The sequence below is a fragment of the Achroia grisella genome, unplaced genomic scaffold (assembly GCF_030625045.1).
Source record: "Achroia grisella isolate CSIRO2021 unplaced genomic scaffold, CSIRO_AGI_Agris_v1 utg1573, whole genome shotgun sequence".
NCBI lineage: Eukaryota > Metazoa > Arthropoda > Insecta > Lepidoptera > Pyralidae > Achroia > Achroia grisella.
Genome location: NW_026712655.1, coordinates 274,609 through 300,697, shown reverse-complemented (window position 1 = coordinate 300,697; position 26,089 = coordinate 274,609). Strand labels below are relative to the sequence as shown.

At 34.8% G+C, this 26,089-nt stretch overlaps 3 protein-coding genes across 4 annotated transcripts in view; 2 read left to right on the top strand and 1 right to left on the bottom strand.

Annotated features, from left to right (window-relative positions):
• LOC131841069 (uncharacterized) overlaps positions 1-1,652 on the top strand; it is a 45,407-nt gene extending 43,755 nt beyond the window's left edge. Inside the window, exons 6-7 of one of the 2 annotated variants that reach the window (XM_059189301.1) lie at positions 512-677; positions 1,549-1,652. In XM_059189301.1, coding sequence (XP_059045284.1) covers positions 512-677; positions 1,549-1,652 — 270 coding nt within the window. The remainder of the gene's footprint in view (positions 1-511; positions 678-1,548) is intronic. The other variant, XM_059189302.1, reaches the window with a different exon arrangement.
• Positions 1,653-1,664: 12 nt separating this feature from the next.
• On the top strand, positions 1,665-3,403 carry LOC131841070 (uncharacterized). Its single transcript, XM_059189303.1, has one exon. It carries the CDS (start codon positions 1,665-1,667, stop codon positions 2,274-2,276), a length of 612 nt encoding a protein of 203 aa, XP_059045286.1. The 3' UTR covers positions 2,277-3,403.
• Positions 3,404-4,158: 755 nt separating this feature from the next.
• LOC131841068 (pre-mRNA splicing regulator USH1G) lies at positions 4,159-22,246 on the bottom strand. Its single transcript, XM_059189299.1, has 9 exons — positions 21,884-22,246; positions 16,899-17,042; positions 11,160-11,381; positions 10,512-10,738; positions 9,931-10,091; positions 9,052-9,221; positions 8,242-8,364; positions 5,316-5,440; positions 4,159-4,579 (listed from the first exon to the last, which is right to left on the bottom strand). Exons 1-9 carry the CDS (start codon positions 21,904-21,906, stop codon positions 4,308-4,310), a joined length of 1,467 nt encoding a protein of 488 aa, XP_059045282.1. The 5' UTR covers positions 21,907-22,246; the 3' UTR covers positions 4,159-4,307.
• Positions 22,247-26,089: the final 3,843 nt, after the last annotated feature.

Sequence of the window (26,089 nt, the reverse complement as noted above, 5' to 3'; positions counted from 1 at the left end):
CACTGGTTTTCTGAATGATATAAAAATAATATGAAAAATCTAACCTTATATAGAGGCATAAACATTTATATGTGTATTTGTATTATACCAATATCATAATATTGATTTAGGTCATCATCACAACCATAACCTAGTATGTAAGTGAATCCCATGTAATTATACCATATTACTAACAAAACGCTTTTTTCTTTCTTTTCATGTTTCTATGAAACTTGGCTACCGCGTTTAACGGACTACGGATATGCGACCGGTCAATTAACGCATATATATAATTGCGCTATTTCTTAATATCTGGTTTACGCCATTGCAATACTAACATGCTTACGGATATTAACAATACTGTGGTGTATATAAACATAATTTACTAAAATTAAATAATAAAATGTACATACAAACAATAAAAAAACACAATATTATAAAACAAATCCGTATGTACCATAATAAAACGAAATGGAATATATGAAATTCTGCGTTTCGCTCGCAAATCGTTTTGGAAACCGGTATAAACCAGATATTGCGGGATAACGCGCGCGTTTGGTACGACTGGTCCTACATGGTGGCATGGTGCGGCGTCGGCTTGTCGCTGCTGTCCGCCATCTTGTTCTCGTCGGCGGCCATTTGCTTGCGTGGAGAAAGGGAGAGGGAAGAAGCGCTTAACATGCAGTACCTCATGCCCGGTAAATAGTGCTTCCACTTAGGTTTATCATCACGCTATATGGTAATAGTAATTATTTATAATTGTAATATGAAAAGATTTAACAGATATTATTGACAACATATATACTATTGTAAAATATTGTTTTTAAGTATATTAGCGAGAAACAAAGCATAAATATTGTATATAGGTATATAAATAAATAGTATAGCTACTTAGGTAAGTACCTACAACTTTATTAAAAAAATAAAAATATAATTGCAGCATTTTCAAAGAGAAACATGAATTCTATTGTAAATATATACTATCTGAATTGTGTTCTCAGTGCTTATGACTGCATGGGTGTAAGAATTAAAACGGTCGGGGATTAACTTTAACGGTGTTATATTTAATAGAAACAATATTAAACGTAATCAACTATTTACTATCTCTCATATCAATGGCGCTGTTATTGTAAAAGATTGAATGTTTACAGCGTTTAAAATTGTAATTTCCGTAGCTTAATATAATTATTATTTATTTTTATATTATAAGTGGATGTTAGATATGTGGGGTATGCCTGATGGTAAGCAATCACCGTTAGTCTATATACGGTTATAACAATTCTCCCTCCTCTCCGGACTTAATCGTAAATTTTGATATGCGATAATATTGTTTGGAAAAATCTTCAAAAGACCTACCCCCCGTCAGAGAGGTGACGAGGGGGTCTGTGGGATTCTTACTGACTAAAAAACTACACCGTGTTCTTAACAGCGCCATTGGCGCCAATCGCGAGGTTTTACCGCGAATATGTTACCACTACCTAATTATCTGTATGCGTAGAAAATTCTCTTATCTGAGAAGTCTTCCAAATACAATTTCATAATTATAACAGATGTAATGTATGTTCACAGTGTACCCACAAAAGCAGCAGTATGCGTACGCCGGGTACCCGCCGCCTCAGGCATACACCGGCCCCTACTACCACGGCTCGCAGTACGGGCCCTACAACTACTGAGCATGCGACCAGATGAGGGAGCTCGTGGCGGCACACTTCGCCAACGCGGCGGCGGCCGCCCCGCAGGCGCCCGCACGGAACACCTCGCCCGCAAACTACCCACCATCGCCTTCCATAGACACCTACAACTCCCACCGCAAGATAAAAAGACCTAAACTTGGAGACAAGAAGGTCTACCGCCCCGTCCGGAGACACACGCTGTCCAGAATTGACGAAACCCCTCCTCAGACGTTAAGACCTAGGTCGAGAAGTCTTCAACATTCCACGGATTTCTCATCGACGCGACCGATACTCCGATCCCGGTCCAATATATCGGCAGACACGAGTCGGAGCGTGCCCGTGTGCAATCAGAGTCATGAGGTGGAGAATCAGATAGAGTCCAGCAGTCCGCAGTACGCCGAACCGAAAGGATACGACTCCGCGTCGTCGTATGAAGACCGGCCGGTTTCCATGTCGGATCTCCCCATCATGGTGCCGTTGGACCCTTCGACCGGCGCTTATATCGCTTATCCGGAGTACTTCCGAGACGGCGGCTGCAAGTTCAACCCTTCCAGGTGGAAACGTAAGAGGTCGAAGAAAGCGCCTTCCAAACATAACAATTTATATTTAGCGTTCATGTACTAGTTGCGCGGGTGTAGGTAGTTTACGGGAAACCAATACAAACACAATGGTTATGAGTTTCGAACAAACGCCGTTCAGTGTATGACGCCACAACCCATATTTTCATTCAAAAGTACTTATACTATTCTTGATACAATCATACACTGTCTTATAAATAAATGGGTGGCCCGAATCTGGTTGAGTGATAAAACTGTTACTATTGGCACATTTATTTTGGCCGTAGCGGGAGTTCGATATCTTGCAACTTCTAAGACTGCTCATATAAATGAAGCAGCTGCTTCTTTCAACATATGACAAGTAACTCCCGCTCGGCTCTGTGCACGGCTATACGAAACTCTGACACCACTGGTCTCTTCGAAGCATAACGATGTTTCATTTCGAACAAACATCTCCATAACGAATTTAGTTAATATTTTTAACAAGGTGTACTTACTTATATGTAATGAGTGGATACAATAGTTTAGGAGTAAGTGTATGAGATAGATGTGACTCCGCCATAAGAGTATCGCGATTGAACAAAACATTTTAGTTGTAAGATCCTCTGTAAGATGTAATAAATAGAAATTCGTCATACGTAAATGCAATGACAATATAATGAACAAAATATATCTAGATATTGTAATTCGTGCCTTTCCTCCTATATCGTTATTGTAATTGAAATGCTCATTTATCATTGAAATTTAGTACGTACATATCATAAGTGAATTAAATTATAACATTGTAGTTCAATATTATATAAGTATTGTATAAACATACTTACCAATAAGTCGATGCGAAGTTTATATTGAAAGAAATACGATATATATGTTATAATATATATATTAACATTTCTTTCTTGTATATTTAATTAAATGAATATAATTTTGTCTAGTTAGAAGTGATCGTGGAACTGACTAAGGCGTGAGATCGTCCCGAGTGAGACTTAGTAAAATACATTTTCTCACATTTTTTATACGACATAATATTTTTTATGTCAATATATTTATGTACTGAGTTAGTTAGAACCGCGGGCTCTTGTAAATGAATTTAGTTTAATATGAATGTGAAATATCGCATCTCTAAGGAGATGTTCACTTATTTTGTCATTTGAAATATATTTAAAATTTTCTAAATAAAAAATGTAAAGTATGTTTTTGTTTTTTTAATACGCCCAATTATAATATTACGTATATACTTATTTTAAAACTTTTGTGTTTAGTACACTTTAATATATTTTGACTAGGTTACACTTTTCGTGGTCATGAGCTTACCACTGGACTTAGGTCGAAACGTCGATTTATTTATCATAAAATTATTTTTGTATTATATGTATATATATATATATGTGTGTGTATCTAAGGTAAACGTTTCGAATGTATAATCAATAAAAAACTCATTAAAAATAATACAAAACGTTATATTTTAATACTTTGTACAAAAATATTTAATATGGCTTTGCCGGACGTAACTGGAATGCAATGATTCGCACAACATATGTGCGCACATTTTGTGACGAGCATACTAAACTTATATGGTAGATATTCACAATAGATGCAAGAAAAAAAAAACGTTTATGGAAATAAAACACACATAAAACAAGTAATAAGCTACGCACGTGAATCCAGAAATATTTCATCGCATAAATAAATATTTAATACCTAAAAAATATGTGCATGATTTCAATTTTCAGGCTGTAAATTCAATTCTATTTTATTTTATTTCTAATAAAAATGAAAGATATATATTGTTTATTACATAACAGTTTATCTATATCTAAGTACGAATAATTAAAATATATATATTTTTTAATTCTCATTCTTCTGATCTCATGTAAAATCATTGCACATTTGCAGATAAATTTAATACATATCCGTAATTTGTTCATATATAAAATACCATAATATATATATCTTTTGATTGAAGCGTTCATTCAGGTATACTGCGACAAATAAGTATTATAATATTTCAACTGTAAAAGTTTATGATGTACTTAAGTAGAAACTTAGAAGAAATAGTAACAGAAATATCTCTATGAACACACACTACACACACATTTTATATAGGGGTGTCAACAATGGGCCCAGGATGGGAAATGGCTTGCTTTCTCTCCTGTACGGCAGTGACTAACTTTCTATAGGGTCCTAGTGGAAGGCCCAGAGACTTCATGTCACTCTCAGTGAGCAGCATCAAGGCATCCAGGTCTATTTGTTCGTCTTTGAACTTCTGCACGTACTGACCGAGGCCCCATGCGGTGAGGAATCGTTCCAGAGACGCATATCCCGACTCCTCGGCATCGCCTTCCTCGTCAGAAGTTACTGTAGAGCTTTCTGAAACATTTAAATAACATATTTGTATATCAAAGACAATAATATATATATATATATATTTGAATGGCTTCGGTGGTCCAAGGGTTTAGCACTCCGCCTTACTTCCGATGGTCGCGGTACAAACATTTGTATTAATGAGTATGTTTGTTTGTATCGGTGTTGGTGTTTTTTTATGTATAATATGCGAAAAAAAATTTATGTATTTGTATCAAATGTCTATTATCCATAACACAAGCTCTAGCTAGATTAACTTGGATGTAGATGGCACTGTGTGAATTATCATGAGATTATTATATTATTTACATCACCAACAATATACTCTGTATTAGGAACCCATGGTATTCTAGCTTATTCTAGTGATGGTTATCACCTCACTACTTTCTCAGTATTATATAAGTGATCAGGTGTCGCTACATACTTTACTTACTTAAGTTATTTGTTTACTGTAGTGTGAATATATAGTATACAGATGGAATTATTTTACTACACTAATTACTTTACTTGATTGTATGCTACATGAACTATTAGTAACGCGTATAATCAACGCTGAGTCGTAACGTGAACTGGCTTTACACTGACCTTAAATCTAAATAATGTGGAGGCGTAAATAAATGGAAGGGTACCGAGTGTTGACAGAAATATTCAAGAGGCATGTGTTGCGAGTAAAATAAAGTGAAATATTAATTTTGTGATGTGACAAGGACGAAGTCACATACGAGTAGTTAGGTTGTCTTACCGGATTGATTCCACTCAGCAGGCTGGAAGGATTGTCTGGCGGCCAGCGAGCCAGCAGACCCAATAGATAAGTCTTCGCCCGCTGTGCCGGCTGGTAACGCGCTCAGAGTCGCTGTTATAGATCGCCTGCACACATATTATAATCCTACTAATATGTTTTACTTTTGAGGTTTCTTCGAGAGATTACAGCATGAGCTTTTACAGCAGATATATTAAGGATTCTTAAGGGCAGGGAACGAGCACGTGACAGCATTTATTTTATTTCTACAAGGACTCATTTGGACATCATCAAGACACACAGCCGGAGTAAAAGAGAGAAGCATTGGATTCATACATTACACTTCTAATACCCTGCACCGCTTTCTTTGTTATTTATTAATTTTTGTATTTTCACATATTCAAAACTATTGACATATACATTAAGAAAGGATTCAGAGATTTCTCACGAAATAGAAGATAACATTTCGTTGCACCGAAACAGTGGTAAGTATTAGTAGTTGGAAAGGTCAAAGATTAAGGGATTATTATATTATCATATATTTGGTATAAAAGAAAATATAAATAAGTATTATATACTTCGACATTATTTCTTTATTATATGAGACATTGTAAAGCTTTATAATGGTATTAAAACTACATCATAAAGTGATACAGCTATAATATATTTGATAATATATACATGATAATGCAATAACCGCATTGGAATATGTATATATTATTAGATCAATTGTCAAATAGTGTGTGACAATATTCTTAGACATGGTTTGCAACAGTAGATAATATATATCTATAATTAAGCTAGCACCTAGCGTTTATCTATATAAATATATATCTTTACATAGTGTGAAACTAAGTTTGTGGATTATAATTTTTAAATGACGCACGGGATTTTAATGTAGTTTTAAGCAATAGATAGTGATTTAAGAGGAAGGTTTATATGTAAAATGCATGCGTATTATAGTTTATATAGCCGAGAAATTTAAAGATTTGTAAAGCATTCGTGCAAAGCTAGGACGGGTTGCTGGTATATTATAGAGCCTCCTGCCGCGTCTCTGTATGTTCGCGATAACCTCAGAAACACGTGATGTATGAAAACGGATTTTCATCCTGTTTTCATACATCACGTGGTTTTCGATGATATAATTTTTAAGGTTTTCTGTAAACTGTTTCAAATGCGATGATGATTTTTGAAATAACAAAAAATCAGCCGAGTCAGAGAGGGTCGCTTAAATCTACTAATATTATAAGTACTTATTATGTACTAATATTTAATGAAATTTGATATCGAGATAGAGTGGATTACAAGGATGGACATAGGCTACTTTTTATCCCAAAATGCAGACGAAGTCGCTGGTAACGCCTAGCATCTAAATCTATAATTACAATAGATATAGATAACTAAGATAAAGTTAAGTATGTACAGACTAATAAAGAATTATAATTCTTGAATTGATTAGATTGTATATGTAGTATGTACGATACGATATCATACGAATATGTTAGTACCTAGATAAACAACACATGCAGATACATTAACTGGATTTATTTGATGTATAATTAGCGAAATATAATGTCGTATACATTACCAGAATATTCTTACAATAATTATTTATTTCCTAACTACCTGACCCGGCTTCGCACGGTATGTAGGTACATGTATTATACATATCAACCTACTACTTAAATCACTGTCAATTCCTAAAAACTGTATTTTGCTATTTTTTTATTATATATATGATTGCTTTACACTTATATATTTTACTAGCTACTCGCCCCGGCTTCGCACGGATAAACATGTTTAATATATATAAACTTTCCTCTTGAATCGCTCTTTCTATTTAAGAAAACCGCTTCAAAATCCGTTGCGTAGTTTTAAAGATTTAAGCATACATAGGGACGGACAGACAGCGACACAGCATCTTCAGTTTATACTATGTAATGATGATGGCAAGGACAGGACAGCACTAAGCCCAAGCAGTAGCAACAGCCTTCCCTTTATTATATATTGCTAGTAACCGAATGAATTGGAAGAATGTTTCTTATCAATATTTTCTAAAATCAAAGTGTATGTCAAAACTCTTGGCCAGACTTGAGCCCGCAAAAGGCTGGTTAGAAAAAATTTTTTTGGTCACTAAATTGAATCTATTAGACTATAATTATTTACTATACACATGTAAACTTTAGTTTCGTTCAATGCAATCACTTATTGTCTATTCTTCGAGTTAGACACCATGATATGAGAAACCAGCCAATAATTGTGCTCTAATTCACTCGGGTTCTAATATAAATACAGGATAACATTGATATCATCCGTGAGTGGTATTATACAGTGGTCACATGATAAAGTGATATAGGTAAAGTTGTTTTTTATACTACGATAGTGGCAAACAAGCAACTACCTATCCGATAGTAAACCGCCTACGGTAACCCGAAGAAGGGGTGTTGCGTGCGCGTTGCCGACCCATAAGAAACATGTTCTTGTATATATACGACGGTTACCATTTACCGTCTTATCATTTGAAGCGTCAGCTTGTTTGCCATTGCACAAATTACATTAAAAAAAAAATTGATCAAAACTTGGTACTGGTTTTCCATATACTGGAACGAAATCAATCTTGGAAACATGTTTTCGAAAAATAATATAGGTACCTTTGTATTGTTATATCAAATTATGTATTATGGTAACGTAAAACTATGTTACTAAAATTATTGATTTCATTAACATACGATAACATATTGATAAGATTTATTAGTCCTTACAATCGATAAAACATGCATATATATTAATATTGGGAATTATTTTAATTTTAATTAAAACGAGATTATACGAATTACTGATACAGTATATAATACCTTCATTTACTTAGTTCCTTATTGTTTTTTGAGTTAGGTGTTATTGTAAATTGTTAAATACTATATTGTATTACCTAAAAGCGACACTGCCAAAGCCTGGTCTGTCGAAGATGCTCGCCGGCTCCTGTAGTAGCACCTCGTGGCCAATTCCACTGTCATCGTTTGGCGGAGCTGCAAAGTCTGGTTGACTTGCGGATCTGGAATATACAAAAATCGTTATTCTTAAGTTAATCTTAACACAAATATAAATGTTTTTGTCTTTGTTGCTTATTGACGCCTAAACGGCTTAATGGATCTTATGAAATTTGATATGGAGATACAGTGTATCACAAGGATGGAGATAGGCCATCTTTTGTCCTAAAAAAGCAGACCAAGTCGCGGGTAACAGCTAGTTGTTAAATAAAATGTGTAGGCATACTCATGAATACAAATGTTTGTACCGTGCGAGGAATCGAACCCGCGACCATCGTAAGTATGGTTATTTGTTTGAACACGCTAATCTCAGGTTCGAATAGAAAAATTATTTTTATGTTGGATAGTCGATTTGTCGAGAAAGGCTTTAAGCACGGCTTAAAGCTACGACTAATAGGAGCGGAGCTGTAATGAAAAATATTGCAAAAGGCGGGGAAGTGACACGCAGACTAGACAGACAGACACAGCTAGTTTATGTTAAAAGGAGTATGCCCACCTTGCGAACGGTGGTTTAGCGGTATCGACATCATTACTGACGACGGGAGCCCGAGATTGGGGCCTGGTGCTGGCCGGGACGTGCCCACGTACATCACTACCGAGTCGCGACAAAGTCCCGTCAGTGTCTTGGTCGTTTAACCACCGGAGCCGTAAATAGAAATGATAAAAAAATATGATAAAAGGTGTATACTCACCTTGTGAGCTGTGGTTTAGCGGTATCGACGTCATCACTGAAAACGTCTGCGACGGGAGCCCGAGGTTGGGGCCCGGTGCCGAACGTGCCCACGTACATTACTTCCGAGTCACGGCGAAGTCCCGTCAGTGAAGTCACTGAGCGCCGCCCCGTCGTCTCCATCTCGCCCACCTGGCACAATACTTGGGAGTCAACAAATCACACAGCGCCATCTAGTCTCAAGCTAAGTACAGCTTGTTATTGGTTGCCTGGTTGAAATTCAGCGATAAGGTCGCCCATTGTTGCCTCTTTCCTTAGTCAATGTTGTATGTTTATACATATTTATATGTAATAGTGTATATAAAGGTTTTTTTTTGTATTCTATGAGGAGAACAATAAAGAATTTTCATTAAATTTCATTCATTATTAGGCAACTGGCATAATGATTCTTACCATTTTTTAATTTTTAATGGCTTAGATATATTTTTTAAAATACATAATAAACATAGAATATTTGACGGCCTCGCTAAGCTGCTCCCAAAAGCGCAGAAGTATCCTGGTGTCTTCACAGGCTTCATGGGGCGACCCCACCCTAGTATTTGTTTTCGTTGTGTGGCCACTGCTACGCCCTCCAGGATTACGTATTCAGCCGTTTCTTAGCTTTAAAGCAGCCTCGACAAGAGGTTTGACTGTCTGTAGAACCTATTATGTACAGGTGTTTGTTTAAGGGACAATGGCCGTTATTGTCCTTATCATTTTGAAGTTTTGCCTATATACGTTCAGTAGTCGTTTTGTGAATCGTTGGTTTAGGTTCTACTGGAATTGCCACTTTTGATTACTTAATAAATGGCGGTGGAAGAATGAACATAGCTGTGATGACGAAACAGTGTAGGTGTCATACCTTAAAGTCGTCATTAGGGCCTGACCGGCCGACTGTGTTGTTCCTCATTTTGTTAGCCAGTGCCTTCTTGTAAACCGCGCCGCGACCTCTCGCACCTGAGCTCACCGTGCCGACTAACGAACTGTACGTAGGTCTCGGTTGCTCTTCCACTAGGAGGTTACCTAAAGAGAAAATATAATAATACTTCGTTAATTTATATAAGAGAAGAATAGAAAACTCTTTATTCAAATAAACTTATATTTAAGCATATTTAAATAGTTATTAGTAATTTTGTTAATCTACGGCACATTCTCAGAGTCATTACAAGAAGAAGGAACAAATACTTGCGTATTGTGAATAAGAGCTGAGCTAAGAAGAACTGACAAGGAATGTTAGTTCTTCTTAGCTGGAAAGTACTCCGAACTGGCAGTAGATCTGCCATATCATTAGAGTGTATAATAGACCTACAAAATTTTTATTTAATATTCGGTACCTACCTTATCGCAGGCGAGATCGCCATTCTATGATCCTACCTGAATTAAGATATTTTACTTGATTTGACGGTCAGATTTTCTGTTATACCCGTTGTATGAATCATTTACCTTGGCTAGTAGACTTCGTCATCTTCTGTTTGAGCGCTACAAGCACATTACTAGACCTGTGCGGCATCGGTGTCACATCCTCACTGTACGCATGGTCCCATTCCTTTGCCAATTTCTTGAATTCCTTCTCCGCCATCAACTCGGCTTTACTCTGCCTCTTTTGATACTGTTTCTGATATTTCTCATGCTCTTTTTTTGCTTTATCTTTAAGTGCTTTTGCTTTTTTCCTGCAATTTTATATTAAAATTGAATTTGAAGTACATAAATGTTAAACAAAATTTAAAAAGCATTCACTTTTGGATTACTGATGTTTTTGCATGCGTCTTAGTTTAAATCTTTGAAAATAAATATATAGATATAAGAAAATAATTATAAAGGATCTTCAGTCCTTTATAATTATTTTCTTATACATTTCTTACATTCCAAAACAATAGCACATATATTGTGTTAGCCGGTGTTATTATTTTTTCCACTGTTAGCTGTAAAATAATATTAACGCCCCATCTATGAGACAAACTATGGGACTTCTCATAGATGGGGTTATAGTGTCCGAGTCCAATAATTGGATATATATATACGAAGGATCGTAGATGAGATATTAAGAGGTACTTTTTGGAATGTTTTCGAGCCAACTACCAGAATACTTACTTATCATTATTCTCCAATTTTGCCGTCGCCTGGTCCAAGTACCTCAGTATTTCGTCTCTGCTGTTAATGGCAGCTAGCTCTTGAGCTGTGTGGCCGTCGACGTCCATAGCGAACACATTAGCCCCGAAGTTGACCAGAAATGTAACGCACTCCTTGTAACCCCTCGCTGCTGCGAAGTGTAGGGCTGTATTCCCGAAGTAATCGGCTTTGTCTGGCTCACCTCTGTAGAAATATATTGATAATCTTGGTGAATTTATCACGATGGACTAACTGACCTGACGTCGCCTCAAATTTCATTCAAATCCGTCCAGTCGTTTAGTTGTCAAAAGGTAACAAAAAGACAGTGTTAGAAAGACATTTATATCATTAAGTACATTTCGATATCAACATTTATAATATCATAAAGTAACATGTACCTGGGACCTGAATTTTCCTCTACTATATGTGCCATGTTTTGGTTTACTAACCTCTTGTGTTTTATGATATCCTGGGGATGATTTATTACTGATATTATACTTATTACGTCCCCACATATATACTTCCTGACTCATCACAATGTGTTACGAACTCAATATTGTTTGCGTGATTATAGACATGTATACATGAAAAGTTGTTGTTAATTTGGAGAGCTCAGACACTTATGAAGTGACACTTATCATTCTTATAATCTCTTTACTAGCAAGCCCAACATTTTGTCGTATACCTATTAATTCCTGCTAATGTATAATAATTGAGTCATCATAAACGTGAAAGTTTGTAATGTTTAAACTTTAATGATTAAATGTTTTTACTCAGTTGCGTGCCTTATATTAAATCATTGAAAGCATTTCTAATACTTACTCAGAGAAATTAATACACAGCATTCTTTTAACGACTAACGTTCGTAGTAAGTTTTGTTGTAGTTTTATTTTATTTGCGTATGGGTAAAACGAAAAGATATTGACAACAGAACGAACTATAAAAGGTTAATAAATGTAAATACATATTTAGAATAAAAAATACATTTCTGATTAGCCAGCTACAAGTTTCTTTTTCGGACTAGTCTAATGCCAACAGGCCGCGCAGCTGACCTTTATAGCTTCACCGGACGATAAGGGGCGAGTGCAGATGGCACTTCAAACCTGCGGAAGGAGTTATGGAGTGACTAAAGGCCACCTCCAGCCTGACGGATATGTTGATGGTAAGTGGTAACCATCGTCTATATGTTATATATAGGTAAACGGTACGAATATCACGTTATTAATTGACAATTCATATGTCCGGAGGACTAAGATGTTGTTCATATCGTGCCTCATAATATAAGTTGTATATTTTATACAACTTTTAAAATACGTAAACAGTATATTTATGAATTGGATACCAATATATTTATATTCATAGAGCAATTTGTTGTTATTTACTGTAACATAAGTTTGATTGTACAGCAAACTAGGCAATAAAAAAAATATTTTAATGTGATAAGTAATTAAAACTATTTTTCTTTTGATTTGTCGTCTGATCTCACGATAACAATCCTTTGTATGTACCGACGTGATAATCATAAATATATTAAAATATCTGCTATCAATGAATCTAGGCCTACACTACAGCGTTATTCTAAAATAAACTTTTTTTATGATGTAGTAGTATTTAATCTCAATCCTTACTAATATTATTAATGCGAAAGTAACTCTGTCCGCCAGTCTGACTGTTTCGCTTTCGAACCAAAACTACTGGACCGATTTAGATGAAATTTGGTACACAGAAAATCTAGACCCTGAGAAAGGACAAACGCTACCTTTCAATGCGATAAAGGGTTGTAAGAGGTTGAAAGGGGAGATAAAAATCTGTATGAAAGAATCGTCTTATTTAATGCTAGAAGCTTGAAACTCATTTTAAGGCTGTTGATTAAATATAAATAAATATGACATTCAAGCTTTCTAAAAATATTACTCTTAAGGGGGTAAAATAAAATAGGTCATGAAAGTTTGTATGAAGAATAGTCCTTTGTAAAGCTAGGCCGATGATACTTTTTTCTTTGGGTTAGATTAATTATTATTTTTCATTTGGTCAAGGTTATTATAATTAGTTAGTTGATAGGATAATAATTAAGTCAGTTTGGCAACCGTGGTCAATCAGGAATTAATAGACTTTATATTATTCCCACAGGCAATATGGTCACATAAATAAATATGAACAAATAGTTAACAATGGGCGGTCTTATCGCTATTTTTATTAATTCCCTTACTTTTCAGGGTGAACGCGTAGATGTACCTCCCCTTATAACTGATACCACACAGGTTCATATGTCTACATTACTATTAATCCCCTTGTGCTCACAATATTTAAACTGGCCACCCGTACTTAACTCTCACGGGTGGACATTGAATGATCGATATTTTTACACCTCGGGTCACATTACTGAAGTTTTAGTACGGATCCCATTTTTTTACAGTAATAATAATAATAATAATAATCTTTATTAAATTCAGAAGGATCGTTACAATATTATTTATACAATAGGTACACATTCCAGACAATATCAATCCTTTCAGTATTTATGTGTAGTCCTGGCTTCTGAACTAGCATTAGCCGTATGACAGAAGCCAGTTCCTTCCCAATACATGTACTTTTATTATAGAAGGATGAAAATTATTAGAACATGATATATATAAACAATATTTTATCAATAGATACATATTTAAAAATCTAAATTATAAGAAAAACAAAGGTGTTGAAATAAACATAACATTTTGCACTATATTGTGTGTGTCTTATGTACAAGTATGATGTAAGTGTGTTTATATGTATGTATGATGGATATGTAGGTGAGCGTGCATGTACGCATTTGATGCGTGTGTTTAAGTAAAAAAAAAAATATATATCTGCAAATTAATCTTTGTGATGTTAACAAAGAATATTACTGTACATTTAATAAATTTTCCGTATCATCGTATTGTAGCTGATTTAACCATTGTTTAATTTTATTTTTAATTTGATATTGAGTCATACTTTTTGGGTTTACAACCTGACTAAACACATTGTATAGTTTTGGCGCAAGATACTGGTATTGTTGACGTGCAAATTCACTTTTGACCCTAGGTACAGGATAACGATTAAGTCTTTTATTGTTGTTGGATATAGATGATGCACTTCCATGGTATCTACGAATACATTGGTATATATATAGTTTGCGAACAGAGAGGACATTGGCTAGTTCATATACTTTGTATGTTGGATGCCTAAACGGTAGGCATAGCAGTACCTTTAGTACAGCTCTTTGTACACGTTCAAGTTCTAATAAATACGTCTTAGCAGCTGCACCCCACGAACAAATACAGTAGGTAAGTAGACATTCTACTAACGCTTTGTACAGCTGAATAAGTAGTTTATGGTCCGAAAGTATTCGGAGTTCTTTAAATAGATATATAAATTTACGAACTCTTTTGGAAAGTGTGGATATATGTTCTTTCCAATTTAATCTATCATCAATGACTAACCCTAAATACTTTACATTGAATGCTCTTTCAAGTATAGAACAATCACAAGATTTGTTTTCGTTTTGACTAGAGCGATTACACGGAAAAGAATGTAGTTTTAATCGTAAATCTCCTGGTGAGCCCCTGTTTGTTTTGCTAAAGCAGAGATATTTCGTTTTACTAGTATTTAACCTGAGTAAACTATCTTCTAGCCAGGCTGTGACCACACCTAGACCATCTTCAGTAATAAACACAGCTTATTTTATTCAGGGATAATAGTGAAAGAGTTTTTGAAAACGGATTAGAAGTTTTTGAGTAAGTACTTTCGTTGCAAATATACAAATTCATGTTTAAAATATTAGTCATGATGTAACTATATATTATATATAAAAAGTAATTATTGGTAAGCAAATCTATTGTCAACGCACAATCGTTTAAAATATAATAGTTGTTTAGAATAAGGTACTGAATTGACATCAATTATGTTTGGTGCCACGCAAGCAAAACTGCGGAAAACTAGTAAAGTACCTTACTAAAGTTACTATATTGTACTTTATGAAGTCATTACTAAACCGAGAGATATATAGACATCATTTGGATGGTAATTTTGTTCATAATGTCGGCACAGTTTCACAGAAAATTTAGCGTTACTTAACACTATAAAGTGTCATTGCATGCTTAAAATTGTAAAAGTGAAAGCAAGGTCCGCGCTGCGATGCGGCAAGTAGTCGGGTTGTAATGAAAGAAAATTCCAGATAACTGTAAACGCCTCTGGTTACCACAAGAACAATGTGCGAAAACGACAGTGAAAAATGATACCTTGATCGGTTCCAATAATAATTAATTTCCGAGGTAAAAAGTACCGAGTCGTTTATATGGATACCTGATACTCGTATTTCTATTAGATTTTTCTAATTTAGAATTTTATTGACTCGTATTCACACAACAATAATGGCGAAATATGCGCTAAAATGCAATAATACTAGATTAATAGTTTCATTTTTATTTTTTTATGTAAGTGGACTGACAATCGACTCGACTGATAATCGACAAGCCGACAGCCGACTAGAACCGTCGCTTATATAAGCGATATTAACAGCATTAAGAACATCACGTTATCATATGACACCCGATACTCATGCGTTGCCCTTCCAAAGAGGTAGGACGTCATGCCTCTAATCCAGTAATTTACCTGCCTAGTCTGTAAGCACCTTACAATGAAAACCTAGTCATCAGTAATCGTAATACGGGCTACATGTTATGTTATTGGAATAAATAAGTTAATAGCATACCTGCTGATAAACTATAACCGTCGCTTATACACATATGAACCCGCGGACTACGAACTAAGATGTCATGCCTCTTTCTGTAATTTCATTGCCTAATCTGATCCGACAACCGAAACAGAGCTTACAAATAAGCTGCCTGGCGGCTCAAAAAGGTGACACTGGACAAGTGAAGTAGGTACCCACGCAGACTACCCATGGTAAAAGCAGTATTGTTCCTGTATATAAAGGTATGGTTCTTATTTTCCATCAGGTGGACTACAGTTTGCCATTCCAGTTACACACAAAATCGTCAGTAAACACCGATACGTGAACGTTCCAATAATCAGCAACAAATTTATTACAATCATTAACATTTGCAATTGCGCGTAATATTTAGATAATGCATGATCAGTTATTGTTATCGTGTGCTGATAGGCATCATATTTTTACTGTTACAACGTATACAATTGAAGAGTTATAACATGAATAATTGCTGAATAACGATACAGTCTGATGACGTTTTGATAAGTACCATAAAAACGACATTAATCCGTATGAAATGCATGCATTTCTTTTTAACTCCAGATGTCTTGATGTCGATGTTTCGTTTTATTAAGTAACTGAACTCTCTGTTTACGGTTGTTTTGTAAATCAATACTAGTACATTTATATATAGTATTCAATTCATTTATCGATACAAGTTACTACACTACACTTGAATGTATAATAATTATTTTATGACCGTTTTATGACCGCCTAGTTAGTAAAACATTAGCTGTTTTCTCAGAAACAAAAAACGATCTAGCGAAAGCTAGATTACCACTACACCTTTATCCTCAAATAAATTAACATTATTAACATCACATAGACATTATCATATTATGTGGTGTCGGCGCAATATTTTCCTAGTTATCACTAGTTTACATAGAAATGAGAAATTTGTCATGCTCAGACATTATCAGAGACGTGTAGCGGACGAGTAGACATCACGAGTTTAGAACATAAATACTAACCCTCTCCCACATAACAGCCTCAGTGCCTCGATATGTCCCTCGAAGGCGGCCCACAGTGTTGGTGTCATGCCTGACTCATCCTTGTTGTTACACTCCTTCCTCGTCGCCTCTCTTAGCACATCTAGTAGGCCATCTTTGGCCGCTCTGAAACAATAATATGGAATAAAATAATTCGATTCATCCATCATTTTTTATAAATTCTTAGATAGTATACATGTAAATTTTAATATGTCTGATATGTTATAACTACTACCACCACGAATATTTGAATTGGATTTCCTCGAATTGTATCCTACTTCTCGTAATAAAGTGAAAATTACAAATGTGAGTCATAATAATAATGTAATTACTGTTGTACTGTTGATACAGATTTCCGTTAATAGATTGACATCGAGATGATCTGCTGATGGAGAAGGAAGCTGGCTATCTGATAAGTCTTTATCGGTTGCTAAAAGATAGAGTAAAGATAAGTAGAGTTTGACCACTGGTTTTTCCAAATTTACTATTTAGTTATCAATACCACTCAATTGATAAATAATCATACATTGGCAAGCGGTTATTGTAGGATATTGATCATCCCAATACGTTATACGAGTATTATGGGCCTAAATCTAAAAAATATTCACATTTTATTTGAAGGATTATGTGGCTGATTCTGGGAAAGCAGATAGCATCGGTTTTCGACAGGGATCGATACATCGATCGAGGGAAACGATACGTCTGATAAAATCGGTAATTGTCAATTAATAGCATAATACTACTTGAGCACTTATGTTACATCTTGCGTCAGAGATTTAACTATCTCAGTATTCATGTCGAAATATAGAAAAGACGGATCGCGTACGTTGTAAATGTATAAAACGCTGATTACTACTTATCTAGGTGATTCAAACAAAAAAACCAAACTGATAAAAGTAAATTACTTATGATGTTGGCAACGACAAAATATTCGATAATATTAAGATAGTACAATTTAGGTACAACAATCAAGGCTCATCCTGGGATATTTTACGACATACTTCCCAGTAGGACAAATCTTATGTTAGGTTGAGTCATATGTATTAAACTACTGAATACAGAAAACATATTGGAAAGGGATAAAATATTCAAGATGATACAGTCGGCTGGGTACCAAATTAAATTCCTTTGAGTTGAAATACGAAATATTTATAAAATAGTATTTTTGCCCCATAATAAGTATGAAAGTTAGAAGTTAAGGAACAACTGACAGCAGCATACTGCCAATGATAATAGAGCATAATATTGGATGAAGACTGCTATACATGAACAGCCACGAATGAGTAAAAATACACTGAATTTTTAGGTATAGGTAAGGGTGGGATTTTAATAAATTTCGAAAAATGAACAAGAGACCAGACCAATTACTTGAAAATGACTAAACATTAGTAGGAGGTATATATATCATAGAAGAGTAGGTTGGCATTTCAATAACTAAATTGCAAAGTACTCTAAAGTTGTAGGTAAGGGTGTAATTCCAATAAAATGCGAAATTAAATAACAGATCAGGCAGTGCCTCAATTTTATTATATATCAAATACTGCCACTTGGGAACTGGCTATCACCTGTGTCACCAAGGCAACCTTACGTATGTCACCATAGTAATACTAATCGATGTGATCCAATAGTGGAAAAATATATCCTCAATTCAATGCAGTACTGATCAAAATTCGATGTCGAACATTTTCACCCCATGTGATCATGTGCACCGAACCGCGAAGGTGCCGGCTGTAGTTCTAAACGATAAACCTAAATAGGAAGGCTACTGCCCTTACCACATGGCAGGGTATTGACTTAGCTGTTTTATACATGACAGTAGAATAACGGAATAGACTCAGAATAGAACGAAATAGAATAATCTCAGATCAGAACCAGCAGTATACAAGTGCTATTTTCCGAAATGAACGTAGAGTCTTAGAAAACATTTTTTGGATAATTTAAACAATGATGTTATTCTCTTTCCTTTTTCTGTCAGATAGTTCATATGTATGTCTTTATATTCAAAGTTCTTTAAAAAAAGTATAGAATAAACAGACCGAAATACTACAAGTAATAAAGTTGGTCGCATCATTTCAGCTATCTGGGAATTATGGAAAACTAAAATTTATAGCGATTAATTTTGAATGAATGTTGTTTTCATCTTTTGATAAATAAATCTCTCGCAGTATGGTGGATCTATCAGTCCTTTGTTTAATTTTCTTACTTATTGGCTTGAAATAAAATTTCATAAATATTACACTGGACCACAAATAATAGGTTCAGTTTGGTTATGAAATCCGCAAGAATCCGGAAGTTAGAAGCATTGTTCTTCACCTGCTTGCACAACGTCATAAGTGTCATAGTAAGATGCTGCGTGACTGATTACCAGTGCTGGTACACAATGCAAAATGAAAATAAGTAAGCTACAATACGTTATTGAATGTTATTTAATTGTCCACTGCGTGCACGGAAACGTCGGTAACGCGTAGGAGACACGCTTCGCGTACTGTCAAAATAGTTCAATGTCCTACAACAAATTCATGTTTTGCGGTGAGAGCGCTAATATAAGGTAATCGACAAAATATAGCGCAAGCGTAAGCGTCAGCGTTTAGTTTATCAAAGCAAAGATGAAGCGGACAAAGCGTCGTCTTGATTACTTGAAGTTACCAGTCTCAGTGGTGACACTTCAATTTTTTGGAAATCCTTGGAAGAAGAGATTTCAGAAAAAAAAATTCTGTGTTTAACTAGCATAAATATTTTTGTTCTCATGAGATTAAGGAGACTGAAAAATGGAGAAATTTCTGTTTGTCGTAAAAGTAAGTATTTCATCCTGGCCACTTAATAACAGTAGTTCAAACCAGTTGACAATAAGTTACCAGAAATCGCTTTCGTGGGTACCTCATCCTAACCTATTTCAGCCCTCTAGCAGCTTGCATTATAAGCTGTGTTTTGGTTGCAGGGTGCGGATTTAATTCATTCATAATTTAAGGGCCGCTGTCTTGTAAGTTGATCTGGTATTCCGGATTAGGCAGTGACATTACAGGATATGAGGTGTTACATCGTAGTCCTCTAGAATGGCAAAACATGAGTGATATCGCTGGTGTCACGATAACGTGATGTCTGTAGTGTTGTTAATGTCTATAAGCAGCGCTAACAGCTTACTATCAAGTGGTCAACTTGTTTGAAAATCGAACGACAACAATTCTTGCACCGGAATCAAGTCGGTAAACCTAACATCTATTTATCTATGTTTGCACAACGACCAGCAACCGGAACAGATTGCAATTAAAGCTGAAATAAGAATTTCGCAAAGGATCGTCAATTTTAGCTCTCTTTTCTCTTGCGTTATATCCGTGTGATCAATTATAATATCGAACACGTACAATTAATGATGACAGAGGTGTCTCTACTTGAATTAATTATAAAATTCGTTGTTTCAGTAAGTCTTTACAAAAGAATATTTATATACTTACTTTTATTAAGAAAGTTAGTCCAGTTACACAGAAACCAATGTCTAAATACGTTTGTTTTTTCCAACATATTATGAGTAAAAAAATATTTTTTTTATTATCTATCAATTGTGTCCGATTATAATATCTAATTAATTAATTAATATAATATTTATTATTACTAATTATTAATTGGTTGAGGACACCAATTCCTATAATTTTACTGTTTTTTGTTGTTTCAACCACATGTAAACTCTGAATCTATAAGTGTGTACTGTTAAATCAACTGACTCAGAAGTTCTGGAAACTTCTTCTTTCTGTATGCAATATTAGTCAGTCAATTAATAATTCATATAGATATCCAACCAGAATTATCTGATAGCGTGATGTTTTCACTTACTAATGTGATTTCGCAATTAGAATATTTATATTTACTCCACTCGTTTAAAATTTACGGTTCAAAAACCGTGAATAGTCCGTAAATGAAATTTAATTATCAGAGCATCTCCGATTGACGCAGATGAAAGGGACTGTTGTATATTGGGTAGTAACTGGAAGATAAGGGCTGAAGATCGTACCCAGTGGCGTGCCTTGGGAGAGCTGATGATGTTGTTGCATATCTATGAAATAGGTAGGTATATTGTTAACTAGTTATCGGCGAGTGAAACTCCAGTCACAATCTATCCAGTCGTTTCAGAGACTAAGAAGAATAAATAAACAAACAGACAAATAGACAGGCACTAATATTTTTTTATTTACGTATCGTAAGTATATACTTTCATATGTGGAATTTTATGTTTAGTGAAAAGCTGTTAATTTGAAATTACAAACAGACTAATTTTATTTATTTGTATAGAATAAGGCTATCCTAAACAGCAGGCCACATTATACGATTGTCGGGAGAGGGGATTGTTAGTAATGGGCAATAGTAGTTAGTGGTGGTCTCCAGGCAGTCAAAAATGTTAACCACAGTGGTTCATTCCCTGTGAAATCTCACTTGACTCGAATGTTTATCCTATCATCCTCCACCTGTGCTTTGTCAGCGCATACTACCAGGAAAGGGGTGCCCTCCAATCCACATTCATCCATTAAAAAAATCATCTTATGGGATAGTGGGCTCCATTTCCAATTTTAATCAAGGGCAGAAGATACTCTATTTCATACACTTACCTAGTACATAAGAATATACAACTAAGATATCTTGGGTCTTTAATATTTCACTTGGGTATATCTTCCGCCAGACAGGTACCTTGTTCTTGTATTTTTAAGATTTTTCTTGGCGCAAGGTACCTACATACCTAGTAAGGCATGTACCCTGTAAGTGTAGCCATTTTCAGGCTACTGTATATGCCTACACAGGCGAGCCGTATGCTTACCAAAAGTGTAAACTTGTTGTATTAAAAATACCTATACCATTTAATTAGGTACCTATATGGATACAATAAAAGGTTTAGTAAAGGTATAGTAATAAACTTGAAAACAATCAATTCCTAATCTTATCTATATAAAAAAGGTCAGATAATATTCCATACTACTCACTTGTGGAATCTGTCCGTAGTCATTTTGATGTAATTAAAAAAATTAATTCATAACTGGGTAAATCTTGAGTTTGCAAAGTTTATTCAACTCATGTTTTAAACGGATTCACTCACTAACACCGCGAAATTGTGAACTGCTGAGAAAGTTACAGTTTTAAAATACACTGCAAAACAAAATATGATAAACTTGTACTATAACACAAAGTTATTACTTTCAGTAATTTGTTGTTGGTTTTTATTGAAAATTCTAAACATTCGTATTTATTACACGTAACAAACAAAAACAAGTGTCTATGCATGTACCGTGTGAGACTTGACACACGGGCACTATAGTATTATTGAATGAAAGAACGTCAACTGGACTCGATTAACTCGAAATACTCGAATGACCACTTTGCACAAACAACTCTCTTCACGCGAATCGTTCGTAGAAAAAATACAAATGAACGAATGAAAACATAGACTAGCAATCAATATTTTATAGTACAGCACCATCTGTTGGCGGAATATTAGAATAATGAGTATACATGATAAAGCAGATGTTTGACGGTTGTTTGTCACAGTAACTTATCTATTCGACGGCAGATGGCAGCACTAGTTTTATTCAAAGTATTTTGCTGTCATTATATGGCATCATAACTTGCGTAGAATAACATTAAGTATTTCCTATCACAATACAACGATGTCGAATTGTAGATTAAATACGTCAGGTCTACATAATTTTATTAGTGTAGATTTCAAAATAGGTAAAGTCAACCTCTCAATCAACAACGGTTCAATGAGCGGAAGCTTTGCCTGTAGAAATATTAATATACCTACCTACATTAAATTAATTATTGTTAATTTTAAGTAGGCTTGCTGATTCATCATAAACCACGTTTCTAAAGAGTTTCAAAACAAATGACAGTGACAAGATGAAAATCTGTTGAAAATCAGGTTCTAATAGGATTTTACAAGAAGTAAGTGAGAAAACGGGTTGACGAAAGCAGCGACTTTGTGTTATACGCTTATGTACATACTTATTTAGAGTTTTGAAATACAAGAGTGAATGGATCGATCGATCCCTCGGATCGATTCCTCGTCCAATAGAATGAAATTACGACAGCTTGAGTCGAGGTTCGAACCCCTAGTGGCGACCTTATACTAAAGTCATATCTGTCAGACAGGCGTTGGCCTTCAGCCGCTCTTATAAGTTCTTCCGCGGGTTTCAAGTGCCATCTGCACTAGAACCCGCGGAAGATGAAGTTTATAGAAGGCTTTGCAAACTGTAAAGCCAGCAGCAGCCAACAGCACCAGAACAGTTGCAAATCATTTGCACCAATGAAAATCCGTTGCGTGATTTACTAGAAGTAAGCGAAAAAAGCAAGCGCAACACCGATTTTGAGTCATATTGTATATACCTATTTGCAGATTTTAAATCTGAGACTAGATAAATGCAGACATCGGAGGAGATCCAGGGTAACCTATCATGGTCAGATTATTTGTATTATCTAATGGAAGACTTAAGAGGCTCTACAACCAAAAATGAGTCGTGTTGTGATTGTAAATGGAGTACATAATTAATTGTATTATAATTAGTTCTCTCTGTCAACCCCGTCCGGGATATAGCGTGTAGGTACATAGATAGATAACATCACAGCTAAAAGCTAACCTGTTACCTATAGACGATAAATATTTTTTATCGCTAAATGATATAATGTGTAAGCGTTTATTATATATGGATTTTAATGTATTAATAAACAACATAATCGCGGCAAATTACACAAATGACCTACTACGGTAAGTCATTTAAGTACAGAAGGCGCCGCTATGTAAATATTTGCCATCCATTTATAGGCATTATCGTATTAATGTGTTTTACATGTACCTACCTAAGTACCTATATCTCGTGCCGTGTATCTGATTAGATCCCTTTGATGTTCCAGAGCTTTTATCTGTAAGTGATAGATGACAGGCATTTTGATTATGAATAAACTATTGAATATAATACGACAATGCAACCTTCGTAAGTATCCATTAAATTTATATTTTTTGTTTTAAAATATATACCTACATATATACCATATATTTTAAATATATAATGACGACCTCGGTGGTCCATCGGTTTAGCACACCACCGCCTTACTTCCGATAGTCGCGGGTTCGATTTCTCGCACGATACAAACATTTGTATTCATGACTATGATTGTCTGTATTGATCTGGGTGTTTTCTATGTACAATATGTACATATTAACCAAAAAAATATATGTAGGTATGTATTTGTATCAGTAATCTTGTATCCATAACACAAGCTTTAGAGATAGCTTAACTTGGGTTTGGTTTTGGTTGAATTGTCCTTTATTATAATGAACTCATTGGAATTCTTAGTGAAATATACAAAATATTATTGTAAATTAATTTTTAAATGTATCTAAAAATACCAGCCATTTCATGTGATAGCCAATTTAGACAGGAAAACAAATCCAAATATTTTTATTCCTGTAGCTCTACAACAGATTCTTATCTTAGAAAAATCTATTGTCCAGTGCTTTTGAGTTCAGAAGAACTGACAAGAAATCTGCTATTTCTTGTACATGATTACAAAAATACAGATTCAAGGAAAATTAAATGCTTTAATAGTCCTACATGCTTTAGCTTTTACTTAGAAGTCTTCGCACTCGCTGTGTAGGCGAGTTAGTAGCTGGAGTTTTTGGTAAAAATATGGGGCAAATGGTTGAAGTGGATATCAAAGTCATTTGGGCATATTTAATGTCTGTCAAATAGTCCTTGATTTTCATTCGGTATAGGTAATAATAAGTTCTCGGAAAATATTATGAGTAGGTATTAGGTACCTACTCGTAATATTTTCCGAGAGTATTTATAATACAAAATTGTATAGGTAAGTACCTCATCTCAATGATAAGTGAACACTAAAAGTGTTATAATTATTTATATGTAATTTTTTCTTGCATTAAAACAGTAGTAGCTGGTACGATCAGTAATGCTTTCTTTCGCCATCTAGACCCAAGTTAAGCTAGCTAAAGCTTGTGTTATGGGTACTAGACAACTGATACAAATAGATAGATACATAATTTTTTTTCGTAAATACATACATATTATACACAGAAAATACCCAGACCGATACAAACAATCATACTCATGAATACAAATGTTTGTGCCGTGCGAGGAATCGAACCCGCGACTATGGGAAGCGGTGTGCTAGACCGCTAGACCACCGAGGTCGTCAATATATAATATTATAATTTAGAATCGAAATTTAGAGGTGTGAGGTGTGAATCGTAATTTTGGTTTATAAGTTCATATATACCTACAACGTACCAACTGCAATAACGATCTATTTCTATCCATATCTCTTTTAGGTGATTAGTGTTCACTCTTAATTTTTTTTGTAAATTTGTTCCTGTATAGTTATGAATTATATCTATAAATATTTTTAGTTGTTAACAACCGTTTGCTAATAACAATTGATATCCAAAAAAGGCCTAAAACTTATACTCCTTACTTTATTGAGGCATATTTTGCTCAGAAATGTAATTAGCTCGATATATTCTCGATAAATCCACATGTAACAATGTAATAACGTCATAATCCCCGTCAGATGATTGCCTCGTCACGATATATCTTTTTTATGCCCGTTTATCGCCCGATAATATAATAATCATATCACGCTGACAATAATGGCATGCCAAATAAAATCTACCTACCCTATATTTCACATACTATTAAAATAACATAACGTGTTTAATGTATTAAACACAAAAGGTAATACAGCTTCTAAATCTTCACTCGTTAGGTGGATTATTGAAAGACAATAGTGGTGGGCTTAAGCTTTTCTCTATATTAAAAAAAGTGCGATGTTCGAAAACAGAACGTGTACAAATTGGGCGAAGTCCGGAGCGCGCGGGAAAGCAATATGTTTTTATTTCTTTTTAATTTCCGGTTCGTTTTAATGGCGTCGAAATCAATATAATGGTGAAGCGGCAATCGCCATTTTTGCATTTTGTGGTTTTGCTCATTTAAAGTCATTGAGCATGTTTAAACTGTGGGATGAGCAGTTAACGAGATGTCATTATGCCTGTCGAGTGATATTCCGCAACATTTTGTTACACTTCTGTCCTAATAAACAACCTCGTTGCGGTTAAAACATAAAAAATTGGAAAAAGCTGTTAAAGTAAAATACATACATATAATAAACTTTCACGAATG